Source organism: Myodes glareolus, chromosome 15 (genome assembly GCF_982192425.1).
Source record: "Myodes glareolus chromosome 15, mMyoGla1.1, whole genome shotgun sequence".
Lineage (NCBI taxonomy): Eukaryota > Metazoa > Chordata > Mammalia > Rodentia > Cricetidae > Myodes > Myodes glareolus.
The window spans coordinates 27,565,292-27,582,440 of record NC_142040.1 but is presented as its reverse complement, the minus strand read 5'-3'; the positions used below and the strand labels follow the sequence as shown (position 1 = coordinate 27,582,440).

At 39.0% G+C, this 17,149-nt stretch overlaps 1 protein-coding gene across 5 annotated transcripts in view; it reads left to right on the top strand.

The window, feature by feature from the left end:
* Bdp1 (BDP1 general transcription factor IIIB subunit) overlaps positions 1–17,149 on the top strand; it is an 88,877-nt gene that overhangs the window by 26,095 nt on the left and 45,633 nt on the right. For all 5 annotated transcript variants that reach the window (XM_048441557.3, XM_048441558.3, XM_048441559.3 and 2 more), the window contains exons 11-16: positions 2,506–2,647; positions 3,755–3,904; positions 6,884–7,043; positions 10,046–10,137; positions 11,715–11,931; positions 13,296–13,426. In XM_048441557.3, the coding sequence (XP_048297514.2) occupies positions 2,506–2,647; positions 3,755–3,904; positions 6,884–7,043; positions 10,046–10,137; positions 11,715–11,931; positions 13,296–13,426 (892 nt within the window). The remainder of the gene's footprint in view (positions 1–2,505; positions 2,648–3,754; positions 3,905–6,883; positions 7,044–10,045; positions 10,138–11,714; positions 11,932–13,295; positions 13,427–17,149) is intronic.

The following is a 17,149-nucleotide window of genomic DNA, read 5'->3' as shown; positions in this document are numbered from 1 at the left end:
GTTGCTGGGAATTGAACTCAGGACCTCTGGAAGAGCAGCCAGTGCTCTCAACTACTGAGCCATCTCTCCAACCCCCTTCTGCCTGCTTCTTTAGTCCCCTTCCAGACCCTCCCCAATGTATCTTCCAGGTTTATGCTCTTTAAAGAACCAAACAAAACAACCTACTGAGTCCCATCAGTGTTGCTCATGTGTACACGGGAGTGGGGTCATCCACACCTAACCTAACCAGAGGCCACACCCCTTACAAAGCCAACTATCCCTTTCCCAGTAGCCATCACCTGCCAGGAGCACCTCAGCTGAGGATAGGATCTTGTGTCCTTCCCTCACCCATGCTGGACTGTTGACTGGCTTGATCTTCTATTTGTAGATATATTTGTTATGAGTATAAGTGAAGTACTCCTGTCACATCCAAAAGACTGATTTTCAGAAGTTCTCCTCTGGTTCTTACAGACTTTCTATGACACCTGTGTTGTTTCCCAAGTTCACTGGTTGGGGTGGCTGGTTGGTTTAATTGTTCGTTTGAGACCGAACACTCAGCAGTCACTTTCTGCATTTTGACTATTTCTGAGTCTTTACAATGACTATGTTAACTACAAAAAAAAAGCTCCTTAGCTGTGAGGACAACTGTTTAGAAGGCAGTTAATACTGTGCCCATTTAGCAAAGCAGTAAGTTATTCCTTGTGACTTAGGATGTCATGGTTTCTGGACCGGGCTTTCTTGCTCAAGCAGAGGTTCCTCCTGTGGATCTGGCTAGAAACCTAATCAAGAAGCAGTTGTTATTTCTAACATTTGTGCCACTGTTGCCCCAATGGACATCTCTTGTCAGTTGAGTTGCAGTTGCTTGCAGGGTTCATAAGTGGTAAGACAGTTAATGACTTTTTCCTTCAGTAGCTTATGTAACACCGTAAGCTCAATGAGAGCTAACTAATAGAGAGGAAGTCATAATAGTTTAATAGATCAGTTCTGGTAGTTGAGGTAATGAGAGTTTTCTTTTTTCTTTTTTTTCTTTTCTTTTGAGATAGGGTCTAGTATAGCCCAGGCTGGACTAGAACTTGCTTTGAAGTCAAGGATGATCTTGAACTCTTGCTTCGCCACTCTAAGAGCAGAGATTGTGTGTATTTGCTCTTATGTCCTGCTTATAGCTGTCTGGTTTTTGTTGTTGTTGTCTGAGACAGTTTCTCTATGTAGCCATGGCTGTCCTGGAACTCACTCTATAGACCAGACTGGCCTCGAACTCAGAAATCTGCTTGCCCCTGCCTCCCAAATGCTGGGATTAAAGGTGTGTGCCATCATGCCAAGCCCACAGTTGTCTGATTTATAAGCATTAGAATATTATACTCTTGTTTACCATTACAAGAAATATTACATGTAGAGGCTTGTGAGATGGCTCAGTGGGTAAAGGTACTTAAGTTTGATCCCAGGGATCCACAAAGAAGAAAACCAACTCCTGTTAGTTGCTTTCTGATGTCCACATGGGCACTGTGGTAACACACACACACACACACACACACACACACACACACCGAGTAAATGAATAAAAAAAATGGAAATTATTATTTTTTTTTATTTTATTTTTTAAAGGTTTATTTATTATTATGTACACAGTGTTCAGCCTCCATGTTTGCCTGCAGGCCAGAAGAGGGCACCAGATCTCATTACAGATGGTTGTGAGCCACCATGTGGTTGCTGGGAATTGAACTCAGGACCTCCGGAAGAATAATCAGTGCTCTTAACCTCTGAGCCAGCTCTCCAGCCCGGAAATTATTTTTTTTAAAAAAAGATTATATAATAAAAGAAAACTGGGTAAACTGGGCAGTGCCTCTAATCTTAGGTGGTAGAGTAGGTAGATAAGTAGATTCAGAAGTTCAAGATTATCCTTGGCTACCTAGTGAGTTTGATGCTAGTCTGTTACATTAGTCCCTGTCTCAACCATAAGAAAAAGACATATGTTACATGTAAAGAAGAATAGCTTAATAGTTCTAGTCTTTTACCATCTAAAATATTGATGAGTTATTTAAGATGTTGGAATTAAGGTGGTTCCTTATCATAGGGTAAATATTAGTGCCTTTTATTACACATATTTATTTTGCGTCTTTTTGTGTGCCTGAGATGACTCAGCACTTGCCTGCAATCCTGACAACTTGGATCCAATCCCGCAAACCCTCAAAGGTGAGAGGAGAGCACTAGCTGCACGGAGTTGTCTTCTGAACTCCGTATGTGTGTGGCGAAACGCGTGGGCACCCTGCACACACATACACATGCAACAAATGATAATACTAATTGTAATAAAATTTAAAGAGTATAAGTGCTAGAGAGATGGCTTAGCTATTAAAGGTGGAGGCTTAAACAGCAAAACACAATGTTCAAGGAAAAAACCCTAAATCTTGAATGATAAGTGGATTAGTATTTTGTAGGAAAAGACAAATGTTGCATATAAATTCCTTATGCTTTAAAATATTGGTATCTTTACTACTTTTTGGAATAACATGTGTTTTATATTCCTAGACACAAGTCCTGAGGAAAATGAAGGCAAATGTAGTGAGGAACAGACACCTTCTTTCCCACAGCACACAGATGACATTGCAGAGTCATTCTCACCCTCCAATGAAAAGGTGCAGCTGAAAACGGACTCCAGCCCTTCTACATGGTGTGTCCTCTTTACTGACTTTATCTGCATCTTCTATTGATTCTCCAGTTGTCGTTGTGGATTTGAACTTCTTCTGTTTGTTTTGCTTTATTTATTTATTTTTGAACCTTTTTGTTAAACTTGAATATGACTCAGATTGTTGTATTTTTATTAGCTTTTTAAAGAGATTTTATTATTAATTATGTTTGCATGTGTATTTCTGTGTGGATATGTACACATGAGTGTAGGTGCCCACAGAGGCATTGAATTCCCCTGGAACTGGAATTATAGGTGATTGTGACTACCTGGTATAGGTACTAAGAACTGAGCATAAGTCCTGTCAAGGAGCAGTGTGTGCTCTTAACTGCAGAGCTATTTCTTTTTTTATTTCTTTTTTTTTTTTTAAGATTTATTTATTTATTATGTACACAGTGTTCAGCCTCCATGTGTCCCTGCAGGCCAGAAGAGGGCACCAGATCTCATTACAGATGGTTCTGAGCCACCATGTGGTTGCTGGGAATTGAACTCAGGACCTCCGGAAGAGCAGTCAGTGCTCAGAGTCTCTGAGCCATCTCTCCAGCCCCTGCAGAGCTATTTCTATAGCTTCTTGGTTAACCATTTTCATTTTGTAAATTGTTGTGTATTATCTTCAAGCTTGGTGTGCTGGTGCATTCATAAAGTCCCAGTATTGAGGAGGCTGAATATCATAAGTTCAAGGCTAGCTTGATACCTAGCAGGTTCTACTAGTAGTTTCTGCCTCCAAAACCAATAAGTACACACACAAACAAGTCCTCCTGTCATAGCCTCCCAGGTGCTGGGATTACATCATGGACCGCCATGATGTTAACGTTTAATTCCCAGCACCCATATCAAAAGCCAGGTGTAATATTACACACTGATAATCCCAGTATGTAGGAGGAAGAGATGAGATTCTTGGGCTTGCTCACCAGCCTTCCTAGGCTAATTGGTGAGCCTTAGGTCAATAAAAAACCCAGGTTCAAAAACACAAGAATGATGGCAAGAGATTTCACACCATATCAGCGTGCGTGCACACACACTGTGTCCTTTAGTGGTATGAAAATTTATTTCTAGTAGTATGTTCCTCCTGTTACATTTTCCCTTCCTTAGTAATCAGCAAGATACCATGCCGCTAGCAAGTGAGTCCTCAGAGTCAAGAGCTGCAGATTTGCCTTTCTCAGAAGTTGCGGGTGCTGCCTCCTGTGAGGTAAATGATGCTGGAACAGAAGAAAGAAGCGTTGACTTAGAGAATAGACCACTGTAAGTACTTTATACAGTTGGGTTTCTTCTTAGGCATGTTCAAAAATATTAAACATTTTCTTTTTTGATTTTGGGATTAAACCCAGGACATTACATGGAATGGGCATATCTTCTAAGACTGAAAGATTGAGTTGTATCTCCAGTCTCTGATAAACTTTGTTTTTAAAGATAGATATTTATTATTTTAAATTAGACATATAGATAGTAGGTAGATAGACAGACAGACAGACAGACAGACATATGCATATATGTATGTGGATTTATGCATTTGTGCGTGCGCCAAATCCTCTTGGAGCTGGAGTTAGAGGCAGTTGTGAGCCATCCTATGTGGTGCTGGGAACCAAATCCAGGAGCTCTTAACTGGTGAGGCATTTCTCCACCCTCTTGATAAAGATCTTAAATAACATTTAGGGAGTAGAAGGGACTCTTAGTGTGTCAATCACTTAACAGGTGATTTTATTGCAGTCTCTCAATCACATGTCATCAAAAGATTTCACTTTCTGTTTTTTTCTCTTGGGATTCTGTTTCATTATAGAATGGAAATACTGGGTGGGCCTGACAGCCTACATATAATTAGCAAGCACTGGGTTTGATTGAGAGATCTTACCTCAAAGAATAAGGGGAATGAGTGATTGAGGAAGACTCCCAAGGTCAGTCTTGAGTCTTGTATTAGTTGGGGTTCTGTAGAGGAATAGTACCTATAAAATGAATATGTATGTATGTTGGTGGGAGTGGGCCATTTGTTTGTCGCAGCCACCCAGCTAGCTCACACCCGAAATAACCACACAGAAACTGTATTAATTAAAACACTGTCGGGCCCATTAGCTCTAGTTTCTTATTGTCTAACTCTTACATCTTAATTTAACCCATTTCTATTATCTATGTATCGCCACGTGACTGTGGCTTACTGGCAAGATTCTAACAGGTGTCAGTCTCAGGCAGAAGATCCAGGGTGTCTCTCACTCTGCCCTTCTTCCCAGCATTCAGTTCTGTCTTTCTCCTCCTACCTAAGTTTTGCCCTATCAAGCCCAAAGCAATTTCTTTATTCATTAACCAATGAAAGCAACATATGAACAGAAGAACCTCCTACACCATATGTATGCATGTGTACACACATGTACATACAAACACATGCATACACACACACAGAGATACTGATATACATAGAAGGGGAATTTATTTGATTGGCTTACAGGCTGTGATCCAGCTAGTACAACAATGGGTGTCTACCAACGGAAGATCCTAGAATTCAGTAGTTGTTCAGTCTATGAAGATGGATGTCTCAGCTGGTCTTCACTATGTGCTGGAATCCTGCAGAAGTAGTCTCCAAAGTCAGTGAAAGAATGAACTTGCCAGTGAGAGCAAGCAGGCAAAGAACAAAGCGCTGCCTTCTTCCATGTCCTTTATATGGGCTGTTGTAAAAAGGTGTGACCCATGTTAAAGGTGGCTCCTCCCATCTCTAAAGATCTGGATTAAAGGTGTGTCTCCCTACCTCAAAGACTCAGATTAGAAATGGGTCTACCCCCTTCAAATTATTTAATTAAGAAAAAATCCCTCACAAATGTGCTCAGTCCTTTGGATTTTAGTTAGTTCCAGATGTAGTCAAGTTCATAACCAAGAACAGCCATTACAGGCCTACACAGCCACCCACATCCACACATGAACACGAGCACACATGTACATCACGTGCAAACGAAAAGAAGAAAAAGGAACAAAATCTGTTCAACTTGTGAAGCTGATTTTTAATGGAGCACACCACATTGAGAATCAAAATTAATTTTTGGAGTAAACTCTGTATTTATTTGGTTAAACATTAAGAAGCAAAGTCTCCTCCACCCTGTCTTCCTTCTAAAGAATGAGTAGTGTTCTTTCATGGACTTTAAGTGTATGCTGAAACAAACCTAACCGTAACATACTCATACTTTTATATAAAATATATCCTTTATTTTTATAGCTTTATTGTGTTTCATCATTTGAATGTTTTCTACTTTGTGTGGTTTGTTCTCCACGCAGGGCCTTATAGGTTGTTTTTACAAATACTTAACAATCTCATGCTTTCACTTTTATGCCAGTTTGCAAGTATGTTTTTCATTGAAGGTTTAAAAATGGAAGTGTTTGCTTAAAGAATATGTGTGTGTGCGTGCACACGCGCACCATGGAACACATGTAAAGGTCAGAGGACAACTTGAGGAGATGGTGCTCTCCTCCAGGGGTCAGACTCTTGATGACAAGTTCCTTAATCTACTGAACCATCTCTTTAGCCCCCAGGTTTTTATTTTTATGTTATCTGATTTCTAATTTTTTCCTGCTTTTTATGAAATCTTAGATTTACTCGATCTAAATTAAAGTTTAAGAAGTTAACTTTCTTTTGTTCTTTCTGCCTTCATTTAAATGTCTGATCCACTTGGAGTATATTGTCAGCATAGTGCAATGGATGGAACTCGCTCTGTTTTGTTAATCAGCTTTCCCATTAGAAGTTTGTTTGTGTAATGTTTAATTTTTTTGCTTTTTTTTCAAACAGGGTCTTGCTATGTAGTCTTAGCTGTCTTGGCACTTGCTGTGTATTTTAGGCTGACTTCAACTTAGAGAGATCCACCTGCCTCTTCCTCTTTAGTGCTGGGTTTAAAGGTGTGCACCCTCAAACATAGCATAACATTTATTTTTTAAGTATTCTGTGTTACACATTTCAACTTTTCTATTTTAGGAGACGATCTTTAGTATGTTCTAAAATCAGATCTGCTTTGGAATTATTTTCTATTGTGTTTCATTTACATGTTCATATGTCTTTTGGTACCACTTTACATCTTAATTACTGATGTTGATATGTTTTTAACATCTAATAGAGTAAGTCTCTCACCGTCAGGGCTTTAAAGGAGCTCTTTGAATTTTCCAGTTTTTTAGAATTTTATTTGATTGTGACTACATGTTGGTTGCAATTCAGATAACATCCATTTTCTTTCTTTCTTTTTTTTTTTTTAGAGAGACTGAACCAGCAGAAAATGTTAAACCAAAATCCAGAAGTCGACTTCAGAGACCGAAACCTAATCTGTCCAGGGCAGTTGGGAAGAAGTCAGTTGTTTCTCAAGATAAACAAGATGAAAGGAGCAAAGTCTCACCTTCAGAAGCTTCAGCTGAAAAGGTGTGGCCTAAGAGAATGCATGGAAATAGAAGCTATAAATGTTTTCTAAGTAATTACAAATAAAATATTTAGCTTGTAATTTCAGACTCTTGTTACTGATAGGAAAACACAATAACTTAAAATTAGATTTGTGTTTATTAGCAAGTGGGCTATAACAATTGAAAAAAATTTCAATCATAAATTTGATGTGTGCACGCGCATGCAATTAGGAATGAACGTAGACCTTGGTCATGCTAGGCAAATAAGCATTCTACCACTCACTGACATCCCCCAGTTCATTTTTTAAATTGTACAAAACGTTTATTCAAAATATTTCTTGTATGTTTGATTTCATGTTTGTGTTGCATGCATGTCTGTGGGTACATATATGTGCATGTATGTAGAGGTCAAAGGTCAGTTTTAGTGTTGGTTCTCAGTAGCCTTCTACTTTGCTTCTTCAGCTAAGGTTTCTTTTCAGTCTGAGGCTTTCCAGTTAAGCTAGAATGACTGGATGATGAATTCTAGGCTTCTGTTAGGTTTCACCTTCCCAGCACTGGGATTATAAATGCCCTTCTTTTTTTTTTTTACAATTTATTTATTTATTTTATGTGCATTGGTGTTTTGTCTGTATATATGCCTGTGTGAGGATGTCAGATCCTCTGGAACTGGAGTTACAGTTTGAGTTGGCATGTGGGTGCTGGGAACTGAACTCAGGTCCTCTGAAGAGCCGTCATTGCTCTTAACCGCTGAGCCATCTCTCCAGCCCCAGAAGCACCCTTCTTACTGAGTCATCTTTCTGGCCCCAGGGTTATTTGGTTTGTTTGTTTTTTAGATTAATAAAGTAATTTTATAAATAGTATTTTGTTGTTTTCAAGTCAGCTCACTGTGTAGTCCTGGTTGGCCTGTAAATCTTTATGTAGACCAGGCTGGCCTGGAACTTGCAAAGATCCACCTGCCTCTGCCTCCTGGTGTTGGAATTAAAGGGGATGTGCCACTGTGCGTGACAAATAGGGCTTTCTAATGGAAAAAATTTTTCTGTTAGTGTTGTGATTGTTTTTCAAAATATTCAAAATATTTTTATAATTGTTAGTATGCCTTGCCTAAAGAAAGTCTCTATGTTATGATTTGCATTGACTAAATGACCCTAGGCCAGTAGATGGCTCAGCAGTTAAGAGGTCAATGCTGCTCTTTGATTGGACCTGAATTCCTTTTCTAGTCCTCATATCAGATAACTCACAGCCTTCTGTGATCACAGCTCCAAGGGCGTCTGACTTCTTTTTCTGGCTTCCCTAGGCACCTGCACACACTCATACATAGGCGCACAAGTAGACATAGATAAATAATAAAATACATCTTTCAAACATAGATTCTATTTATTTATATTTCTGGGAGTTGCAGCCTTAAAATTGTTTTAAGTGTGTCCTCAATCACTTTTAAGCTACTCTTTAGGTTTCCTCCCCCATTCACTTATTTGAACTGTTGCATACAGTACTCAGAGTCTCAAGTGCTGGTAAGTGCCCTTCCTCCTGCCTCTGGGGAAGTCCCTTTGTTATTAGATGCTTTCTTTGGCATCTGTGACAAAAGCCCGAGGCTTTGCATGTGAAGGGCAGATGCCTTCTCACTAAACTATGTCTCCAGTGCTATAAACCCTTTTATTGTTGAATCATAATCTAGTACAATTGAAGCTTTTCAAAACAATGTCTAGTTAACTATTTGTGGAGAAGGGTGGCATGCACATGCCACAACACACACACGGAAGTCAGAGAACAACTTGCAGACTTGATTTTCTCTACTTCGTGCTGTTTTGGGAGATTAAACTCAGATCATTAGGTTTGGTGCAAGTTCCTTGACCACTGAGCCATCACGCTAGCCCAGATTTCATGTCGAAATTTTGGAAATACAGATTAGTTTAAGAATCAAAACAAAAATTATAATTTTATTATCTATATGCAGTCAGTCTTTTCACATTTTTCTCTCCAAGTTTGTTTTCCTTCCCTTGCTGTCAGGATAACAGCCAGGGCAAAAGCTATAGACTGTGAGGCGAGGAATTCCCCAGTGAACCACATTCTCTACCTTTCAGGTTTTATTCATTTTTTTATCCTTTGGTATTTAAAATTTTGTAAATTTTTCAGTGTCATTTAAACACGTTTAGAAAACATTTTAAAATAATACTTGAGCAATATAGTATAACTGCATTTATTTAAATATTGCTTTATTTTTGGAAAACTTATGTTAGCAAAGTAGGCCATTTTACATAGTATTGTGGTGAACATTTTAGTGCTTACATGTTTTTCAATTACTTTTGTTAAATTTTAAAATAATTACATAATGTGTGGAGGTGCAGTGGGGATGGAATCAGAGGATAACTTGCCAAGGAGTGGTTTTCTTTTTCCATTATGTGGGTCTTAGAGATTAAAATTATGCTGTAAGAATTGGTGGCAAGCATCTTTTCCTTTCCTTTGTACCCCCCTCAATTCTTTTTCTTTGTTTTTGGAGACAAGGTCTTAGTGTGCTTTGGTTTTCCTGAAACTCCCAGCTGGCCTCAACCCATAGAGATCTGCCTACCTCTCCCTTCCATGTGTTGGGGTTAAAGGCATAAGCTACCATACCTAACTCTTCAGTTACTTCCTTAAAATACGGTTTACAATTAAATTAGTCAGAGAATATGGACATTTTAAAGACTGTTCATATTGGCAAGGTCCTTCTAACCATGTATAAGATTGTGCGTTTTAGTCGAGCGGTGGAAGTGAACACCTGCAATCCCAGCACACAGAAAGCATAGAGAGGAGGATCTGAGTTTAAGGCCAGCCTGGTCTACAGAGTGAGTTTTAGGACAGGCTCCAAAGTTACACAGAGAAACCCTGTCTTGAAAAAAACAAGCTAATAAACAAACAAAAATGATTGTATGATTGTGTGTTTTATAATACTTTGATCTGCTCTGTATTTAGAATTTTTAGTTTTAATTCTCATTCAGCGAAACATTTTATTGTAAGTAACTTTAGTGTAAAAAATTATATTTATAGAATCATGTGGAAAAAGAGAGATTGAATGTACCTGAAAATTTTGGGACAGAGACAACAGAAAGAGAAAACCTAGGTGCTGAAACTGTTTCTGAGTAAGTACTTGGGAAGAAATGACCTTCAGGAGTGGTTGCAATTGTTAGTTTTCTTTTTAATAAAGTCTGAATTGTCAACGAGGATACTTTAAATCTGTTTTCATTATAGATAGTAGCAAGAAATTTTGCTAACACATGGTGTGTTTGGTGTTAGAGATAGAAATGATGGTACGGGTAGGCTTAGGTTCGTGTCTGATTCTTATGTGTGAAGCCTCGTTCATTCAGGAGCCTCACATAAACCAGGTGTGGTGGCATGTGCTTGTGATGCCAGCACTGCAAATGTAGGTGAGGGATTATCCTCAGCTCAGGTGATTTTGAAGTTCTCCTGTGGGACAGGAGAACCGTCTCAAAAAAAAGTAAGTAAAAGTTTTAGGGCTGGCCTGCCTGCCTGCCTGCCTTCCTTTATTTTGAGGCAGTGTTTCTCTGCATAGCTGTCCTGGAACTTGCTCTGTAGACCAGATTGGTCTTGAACTCAGAGATCTCCCTCTTGAGTGCTGAGATTAAATGTGTTCACCACCACCATCTGATATAAAATTTTTAAATGAGCGTATGAATCTATTGAGCAGCTTTGTGCTTCCTTCCATTTACTAATATTTTCTAAGAAGTCTTATCAGATAAATAAATGATGAAGATATGTTTGTGGATGGTTCTATTTGTAGGAAGTGATTTCTAAAGGAACATTTAACTTGATATGGGTATAAGACTGGCTAGCTCCAAGTACGGTTGTAAGCAGTAGATTCTGGGCTTTTCAATGGGATGCTGCTGTTCTATAAATTGGCACCGATTCCCTGGCATTATATATATTCACTGATGTCCTGAAAGAGAAGCAATAGTATCAGATGTTGGGTAAATAGAGGTTTTTCCATTTTTAAAGTGAGATTTTAATTTTTTTAAAAAGACATAACTTAGGCAACATTAATGGATATTCCAATGGGAAATGAAGCACAAGATAACATTCCTCTTGATTCTTCTGCATCACCTATATTTTAGAGGATTCACTTTCTTTCAATGTCTATGATAACTATGTCTGTAAAGATCAATAGCACTGTTTACCGAGGAATGTTTTGCTAAGCTGTTTCTCAGGGTCTTACTCAAGGTGTTCATCTGTTTCTTCTCATGTGTATTTTAGCACGTTAAAAAGTACTTGGCTGTACGTTTTTTCAATTTTATGCACAGGATTTGACTGGGGGATATGTTTTCTGTTTTATGTGGAATGTCCGGAGAAGGAGGTGATAGCATATGCTTTTCTTCCATCAGCTGTCACAGGAAGTTCTGCTTTGCAGTTAAATTTCCAGGGGGATTTTAGTTCATCATCAGTGATGGGGAAGGCATCTTGCCAGAGGCAGATTTGTCTCTTGGGAGGGTGCTGAAGTGGTTCTGTTCATGAGGATTTTATAGCTAGGCTTCCAGAATTGTCTGCTTGAAAGAGTAGAGTGTAGATGTATAGTGATTATCTTATTAGATGTTCTTGGGGATACTTGAAAAATGCTTCCTATTTAACATGACTTACTTATTTATATAGCCAAACAACTTTGTGACTTTATTGTAATCATATTGTTATTTCTTGGTGATTATAGTTTGAGTGAAAAGTCTTGTGTACAGGAAGATGGTAAACCAAAGGTCTTAAGACCTACATGTCTATTGAGGGGCCGAGTGCAAAGACCAAGGCCTAACATACAGAAAGCTGCAGGAAGAGAAGAGACTCTTGCACCACAGGGGAAAATTGGGGCCCATGTAGAGAAGAATGAAGATGAATCCTGTGTTGATAGAGAGCAAAGTGAATCCTGTGTTGTGGTATGTTGATTCTTATAACATTTATTAAGCAAGTAAATAAGCCTTAATGTAAGCTCTCACCTTTTAAAAATAACCTTTTGTGTGTTGTTTGTTGCATTTGTGGACAAAAATCTCATAGTGTTTTGTTTATTGTTAAATCATTTTAGATATTTGAGCATTGTACATGACTCTTGGTGGCTCTCATCTTACCTCATGTTTGGACTTGGTTTTTCCCCCTGTGCTTCAGATTGAGCCCAGGTTCTCAAGCATGCTAGGCAAGCACTCTACCCTTGAACACATAATCAGCCTTCTTTCGGAAAGATAGTCATATGTGAATTTTAATATTGGCTTAAACAAAATATTGAAAGTATTCCTTTCAAGTATAATTCCCAAAACAGATAATGAATAGTGTGTGTGTGTGTGTGTGTGTGTGTGTGTGTGTGTGTGTGAGAGAGAGAGAGAGAGAGAGAGAGAGAGAGAGAGAGAAAGAGATGTGATACAGAAAGATACAGAGAGAGATGTAGAAGACCGAACCTAAGGCCTCTTTCATTGCTAAGAAAGCACTCTTGCCTCTGAACTATATCCCTGGCTCATGAAGTTTTAGATTATTTATATAGTCCTTAGAAGAAAGCAGTTAGCATGACTTAACATTTGGGTTCTTTCTGCTATAATTTTATATTTTAGATAGAGTCTCATGCCGCCCCAGGTGGCTTCCAACTCACTATGTAACTGAGAATAACTTTGGAACTCTGATCCTCCTGCCTCCACCCAAGTGCTAAGATTGTAGGCGTGTGCAACCATGCCCATTTTTATGTGGTGCTGTGGATTGAACCTTGCAAGGGCTTTGTGTATGCTAGGTAAGCACTCTTACTACCTGAGCTACATGCTTAGCCCTGTCTGTTGATATAGTTTTTACAGTCTCTAGAGTACTTAAAAGAGTAAGAATTTAGAAATCCAAGCACTGTGGAGGATTCTGAAAAATGTGATGGAAACAGACTGAAGTAGATGAGTCTGAAACATTGCTTTCTTATGGTGCAGCAAAGACTAGGGCTTTGAGACGTGGTAAATATGCGACTTATGGAATTTTTAAGATAGTGAAAGGAAAAACACTAAAATGCTTTTTTTGACTGTTATTTTATAATTTTGATGTTTTTTTTTTTTTACCATTTTATTTATACTCAAATGAGACAGGATATTTTGCTGTTGGATTGTTTTCAAATTCCCTCAAAAAGCTAGGTTTGTTTGGGAAAGTGATCTTCTGCATTTACCTCCCAAGTCCTAGAACATGCATCATAATACCTGGTTACAATAGATTTTTCAGTAAAAAATTTTAAAGTTTTGTGTTTTGTTGTGAAATCTAAAATACTACAAACTTTGTTATTAAGATTCCTCAACAAACGGAAAATGAGTCACTTAAAAACCTCCAGTGTGAAGATGTTACATCACAGCCTGAAAAAAAGGATCCTTCAGGAAATGTGCACTCTGATGAGCCCAAGGTTCTTAATGAATGTCCAAGGTGAGCATCATTTATTCAGTTATATAATTTTCAAGTTTTTAATAAGGTTCAATTATATTTATTTATTCTGTGTTATAAGACAGAAATGGGGTGCCCGTGCCATGGAGGTCAGTGAACGACTTTTGGGAGTCGGTTCTCTCCTTCCACTGTGCCTTCATGACCTGGGAATGGAACTCTAGTCATAAGGCTCAGAAGGAAGCGTTTACCTCCTGAGCCACCTCACTGACCCCACAGAAACAAACTAAATGGCCTCTCTGTGTGTCATCTGTTATGGCTAATAGTGTGGACAGTGTTAGAGAGAAGGCTCAGCTGTTCACATTGCTTACTGTTTTTGCAGATGGGTCAGGCTTGGTTCCCTGCACCATACCACCTCGCTCACAACTGATTGCAGTTGCAGTTCTAAGGCATTTGATACCCTCTGGCCTCTGGTGCATGTGGTATATGTCAACACATACACATAAATTAAAAAATAGGTCTTAAAAAACAAAACAAAAACATAAAAGGTCGACGAGATGACTCGCTGGGTAAAGAGGCACTTTCTCTCAAGTCTGACGACCTGCATTCAGTCTCTGGATCTCACACGGGGTAACAAGAGAACCAACTCCCACAAGTTGTCCTCTGAACTCCATATGCTTGTGCCCCACCCTCACATTAAATACATGTAAAGGGAGCTGTATTACGTATAGCTTTATTTAAAAACTGTTTAGGAATTGCTCTTTTCTAGGAAGTTTATGTCTTAGCTTTCATGTTAGTTCCTAAGTTATAGGTGATTTGAAGAAAACTATTTAATATAAACTAAGATCTGAGTTAATAGGAGCAGTTTTTTCACTTAGTAAGCATATTTGCCGGGTGGTGGTGGCATGCACCTTTAATCCCAGCACTCGGGAGGCACAGGCAGGTAGATCTCTGTGAGTTCGAGGCCAGCCCGGTCTACAAGAGCTGGTGCCAGGACAGGTTCCAAAGCTACAGAGAAGCCCTGTCTTGAAAAATCAAAAAACAAAAACAACAAAAACCCACAAGCATGTTCATTAGATGTCTACATCCAAATAGAAATGCTACTTTTCGGTAATGTTTGATTTTCTAAAATTAGGTCAGTTATATGTAGAACCCATCCTCTTCATAGCCAAAGTTCCTGTTTATTATTTTTATCAAACCAGATTGATGGAATTATTAGGATGCTTATAGCTTGGTAATGTTTGAAGCATGGAGATGCAGAGATAACAGCCTGGATTGCCTGTATCTGTATCTAACATTTGCATTTGAAGTCTGGCTGTGGTCTGTTTTCATAGACCTGTTTTACAACATCTAACTTGAAAGACTGGGTTTCTGTCACTTCAAGCATTTCTTTATTTCTTGCTTCATCTATTATTGCTTTTCTTCCTACTACCCCTTCAACTGTTTACTGCTAATGTGCCCTATAGAACTACCTTGGTAATTACACATCTCTGATAATAGATTTTATTTGTAGCTATCTGGCAGATTGGTTTTATTTATTTATCTAGGTTTAAATGAGACTCCTTTAATTATGGTATCTTAGAAGAAAATTCAGTTTTTTGAGTGTTTATTGGGTTTTAGAACCCTGATTAATTTTTAAAATTCATTTATTTTGAAAGAGAATCCTATGTAGCTTAGGGTGACTGAACTCACTATGTAGATGAGGATGACCTTGAACTTTTTCTTCTTTTTTTTTTTTTGACCAAAAATACTCTTACTAATTTGAATTTAAAATTTTGCATTTCATATAAAAACAAAAACAATTGTTTTGGGGTTATAAAAATTACATATTTTAATTACATAAAGTTAATTAAAGATATAATCACTCAGATATCATTTTGAGTGTATTGGATATTTATTGCACATTTTTCTCATTTTTATTCTTTGTGTCTCTCACCTCTCATTCATTTTTCCATCCCTTCATATCCACCCTCTGCCCTTGCAACTTCCTCCCCAAAATAAAATTAAATAAAATTTAAGAGAAAGAAAGAAAAGACAAGAAAAAGGAAAAAAAGGGGGAAAAAATCAGTATCTTCATGGAAGCTGTAATGTGACACAGTGAGTCATGCAGTAAACCCTATTATCCATGTTCATTGCAAAGAGTCATTGTTCTGATTCTGGGCCTCTGGTTTCTGATAGTTTTGATGCTGGGTCCTCACTGGGGCTTCTCTTAGTTATCCTGATGTTGCCCTGTGTTATGGAAATCCTGCACCCTGGGGGTCTACAGGTCTTTTCACATGCTGTAGCAAATCACAGATAGGCTGAATGTTGGGGTGGGCCAACACATGACCCTTGTTCGTGCCTGCGCAGTTGCATGGTTGGTTAGCTCTCTAGCTTTCTCTTGTCCTCACCACCAGGGTGAGCTTCCTGGCATTGTCCTGGCAAGTTCACCCCTTGCAGTGATGAGCAAGGGGTGGGGCCAGTTCTGCTTTCATTCACATCCTCAGGGTCAGATCTCTTTCACCTATGCCTTAAGGGTCAGTTCTACTGTGTTGCTTAGGCATGCATTAGGGGCCACTATCCCAAATGCTGCTCTACCAACCACTGCTGCTGAAGAGGGGCAGAGCTAACTCTCCTGCTTTTATGACCTCAGAACAAGCTCTCCTACCTGCCTCAGGCATTGATGGTCTGGGGTTAGGGTCAAGGGAAGGCATCTCTCTTCCCTGCCCATGTTACCACATGACAGATGAGTAATTGGGACTGCTCTCCCATGCTCACAACATTGGGGCTGGCTCACCCACACCTCTGCCAACAGGATTGACTCTATTTTGCCGCCCAGGCATGGTACAGAACCTGCTCTCCCTTCTGTTGCAGTAGGTGGGGGTTGGGGGAGGAGCAGCTCTCCACAGCTCATGCTGCCACATGACAGATCAGTAATGGGAATAGCTCACCTGTGGTCACATCTTTGGGGCTGACTCACCCACTCCTCCGCTAATGGGGTTGGCTCTATTGTGCTGCCCACTTAAGGTGCAGGGCCTGCTCTTCCAAGTATTGCAACTGGTGGCAGGCAGGGTGACAGCTCTTCTGAAACTTTTTCCTAATTCTCTTGCCATAACCTCCCATGCAATTGGATTATAGATACATACCATCAAGCCCACTTTCTGGATATTTGTAACTAATATCCAGTCTGACTTTAGCAACTTCCCTCTGTAAAGGCAGTGTCTTTACTGATTTACCTTGTGATACTTCTGACCTTTAAATATCCAAGAGCCTTGGAAATAATTCTGAGTTTCTGTGTTTTCTCTAATTTTGACCAATGTATGGATAATAGGCAGTTTCTCCCCTTTACTTACTCTGAACACTCTGTCCTGTTGAAGATTGTAATAGAGAAAGAAAAACATCTCAGAGTGAAGAGCACTCTAAAGACTTTTAGATAAAGTAGTATTTCTTTGAAACTTAATTCAGAATATTTAAAATCCTGTATACTTCAACTAAATATATATGTGTATGTCTTTGGAGGTGATTTGAGATTGTTTGATGTAGCTCAGGTTAACTTCAAGCTCATTTAGCTAAAGATGGCCGTAAACTTTTGTTCTTCCACCATTTTCCTTCCAGGTACTGGAATTGCAGGTGTGTGCACATACACTTGACTTATTCCTGTCAGTCAGTTTGTCTGCTTCCACGATAAATGTATGTCCAGGGGATCGTGCCATCAGGCTTGGTGGCAAGTGCCTTTACCTGCTGAGCATATGTTCCTTGATGTTCCTTGATGGTTTCCAACATGTTTTC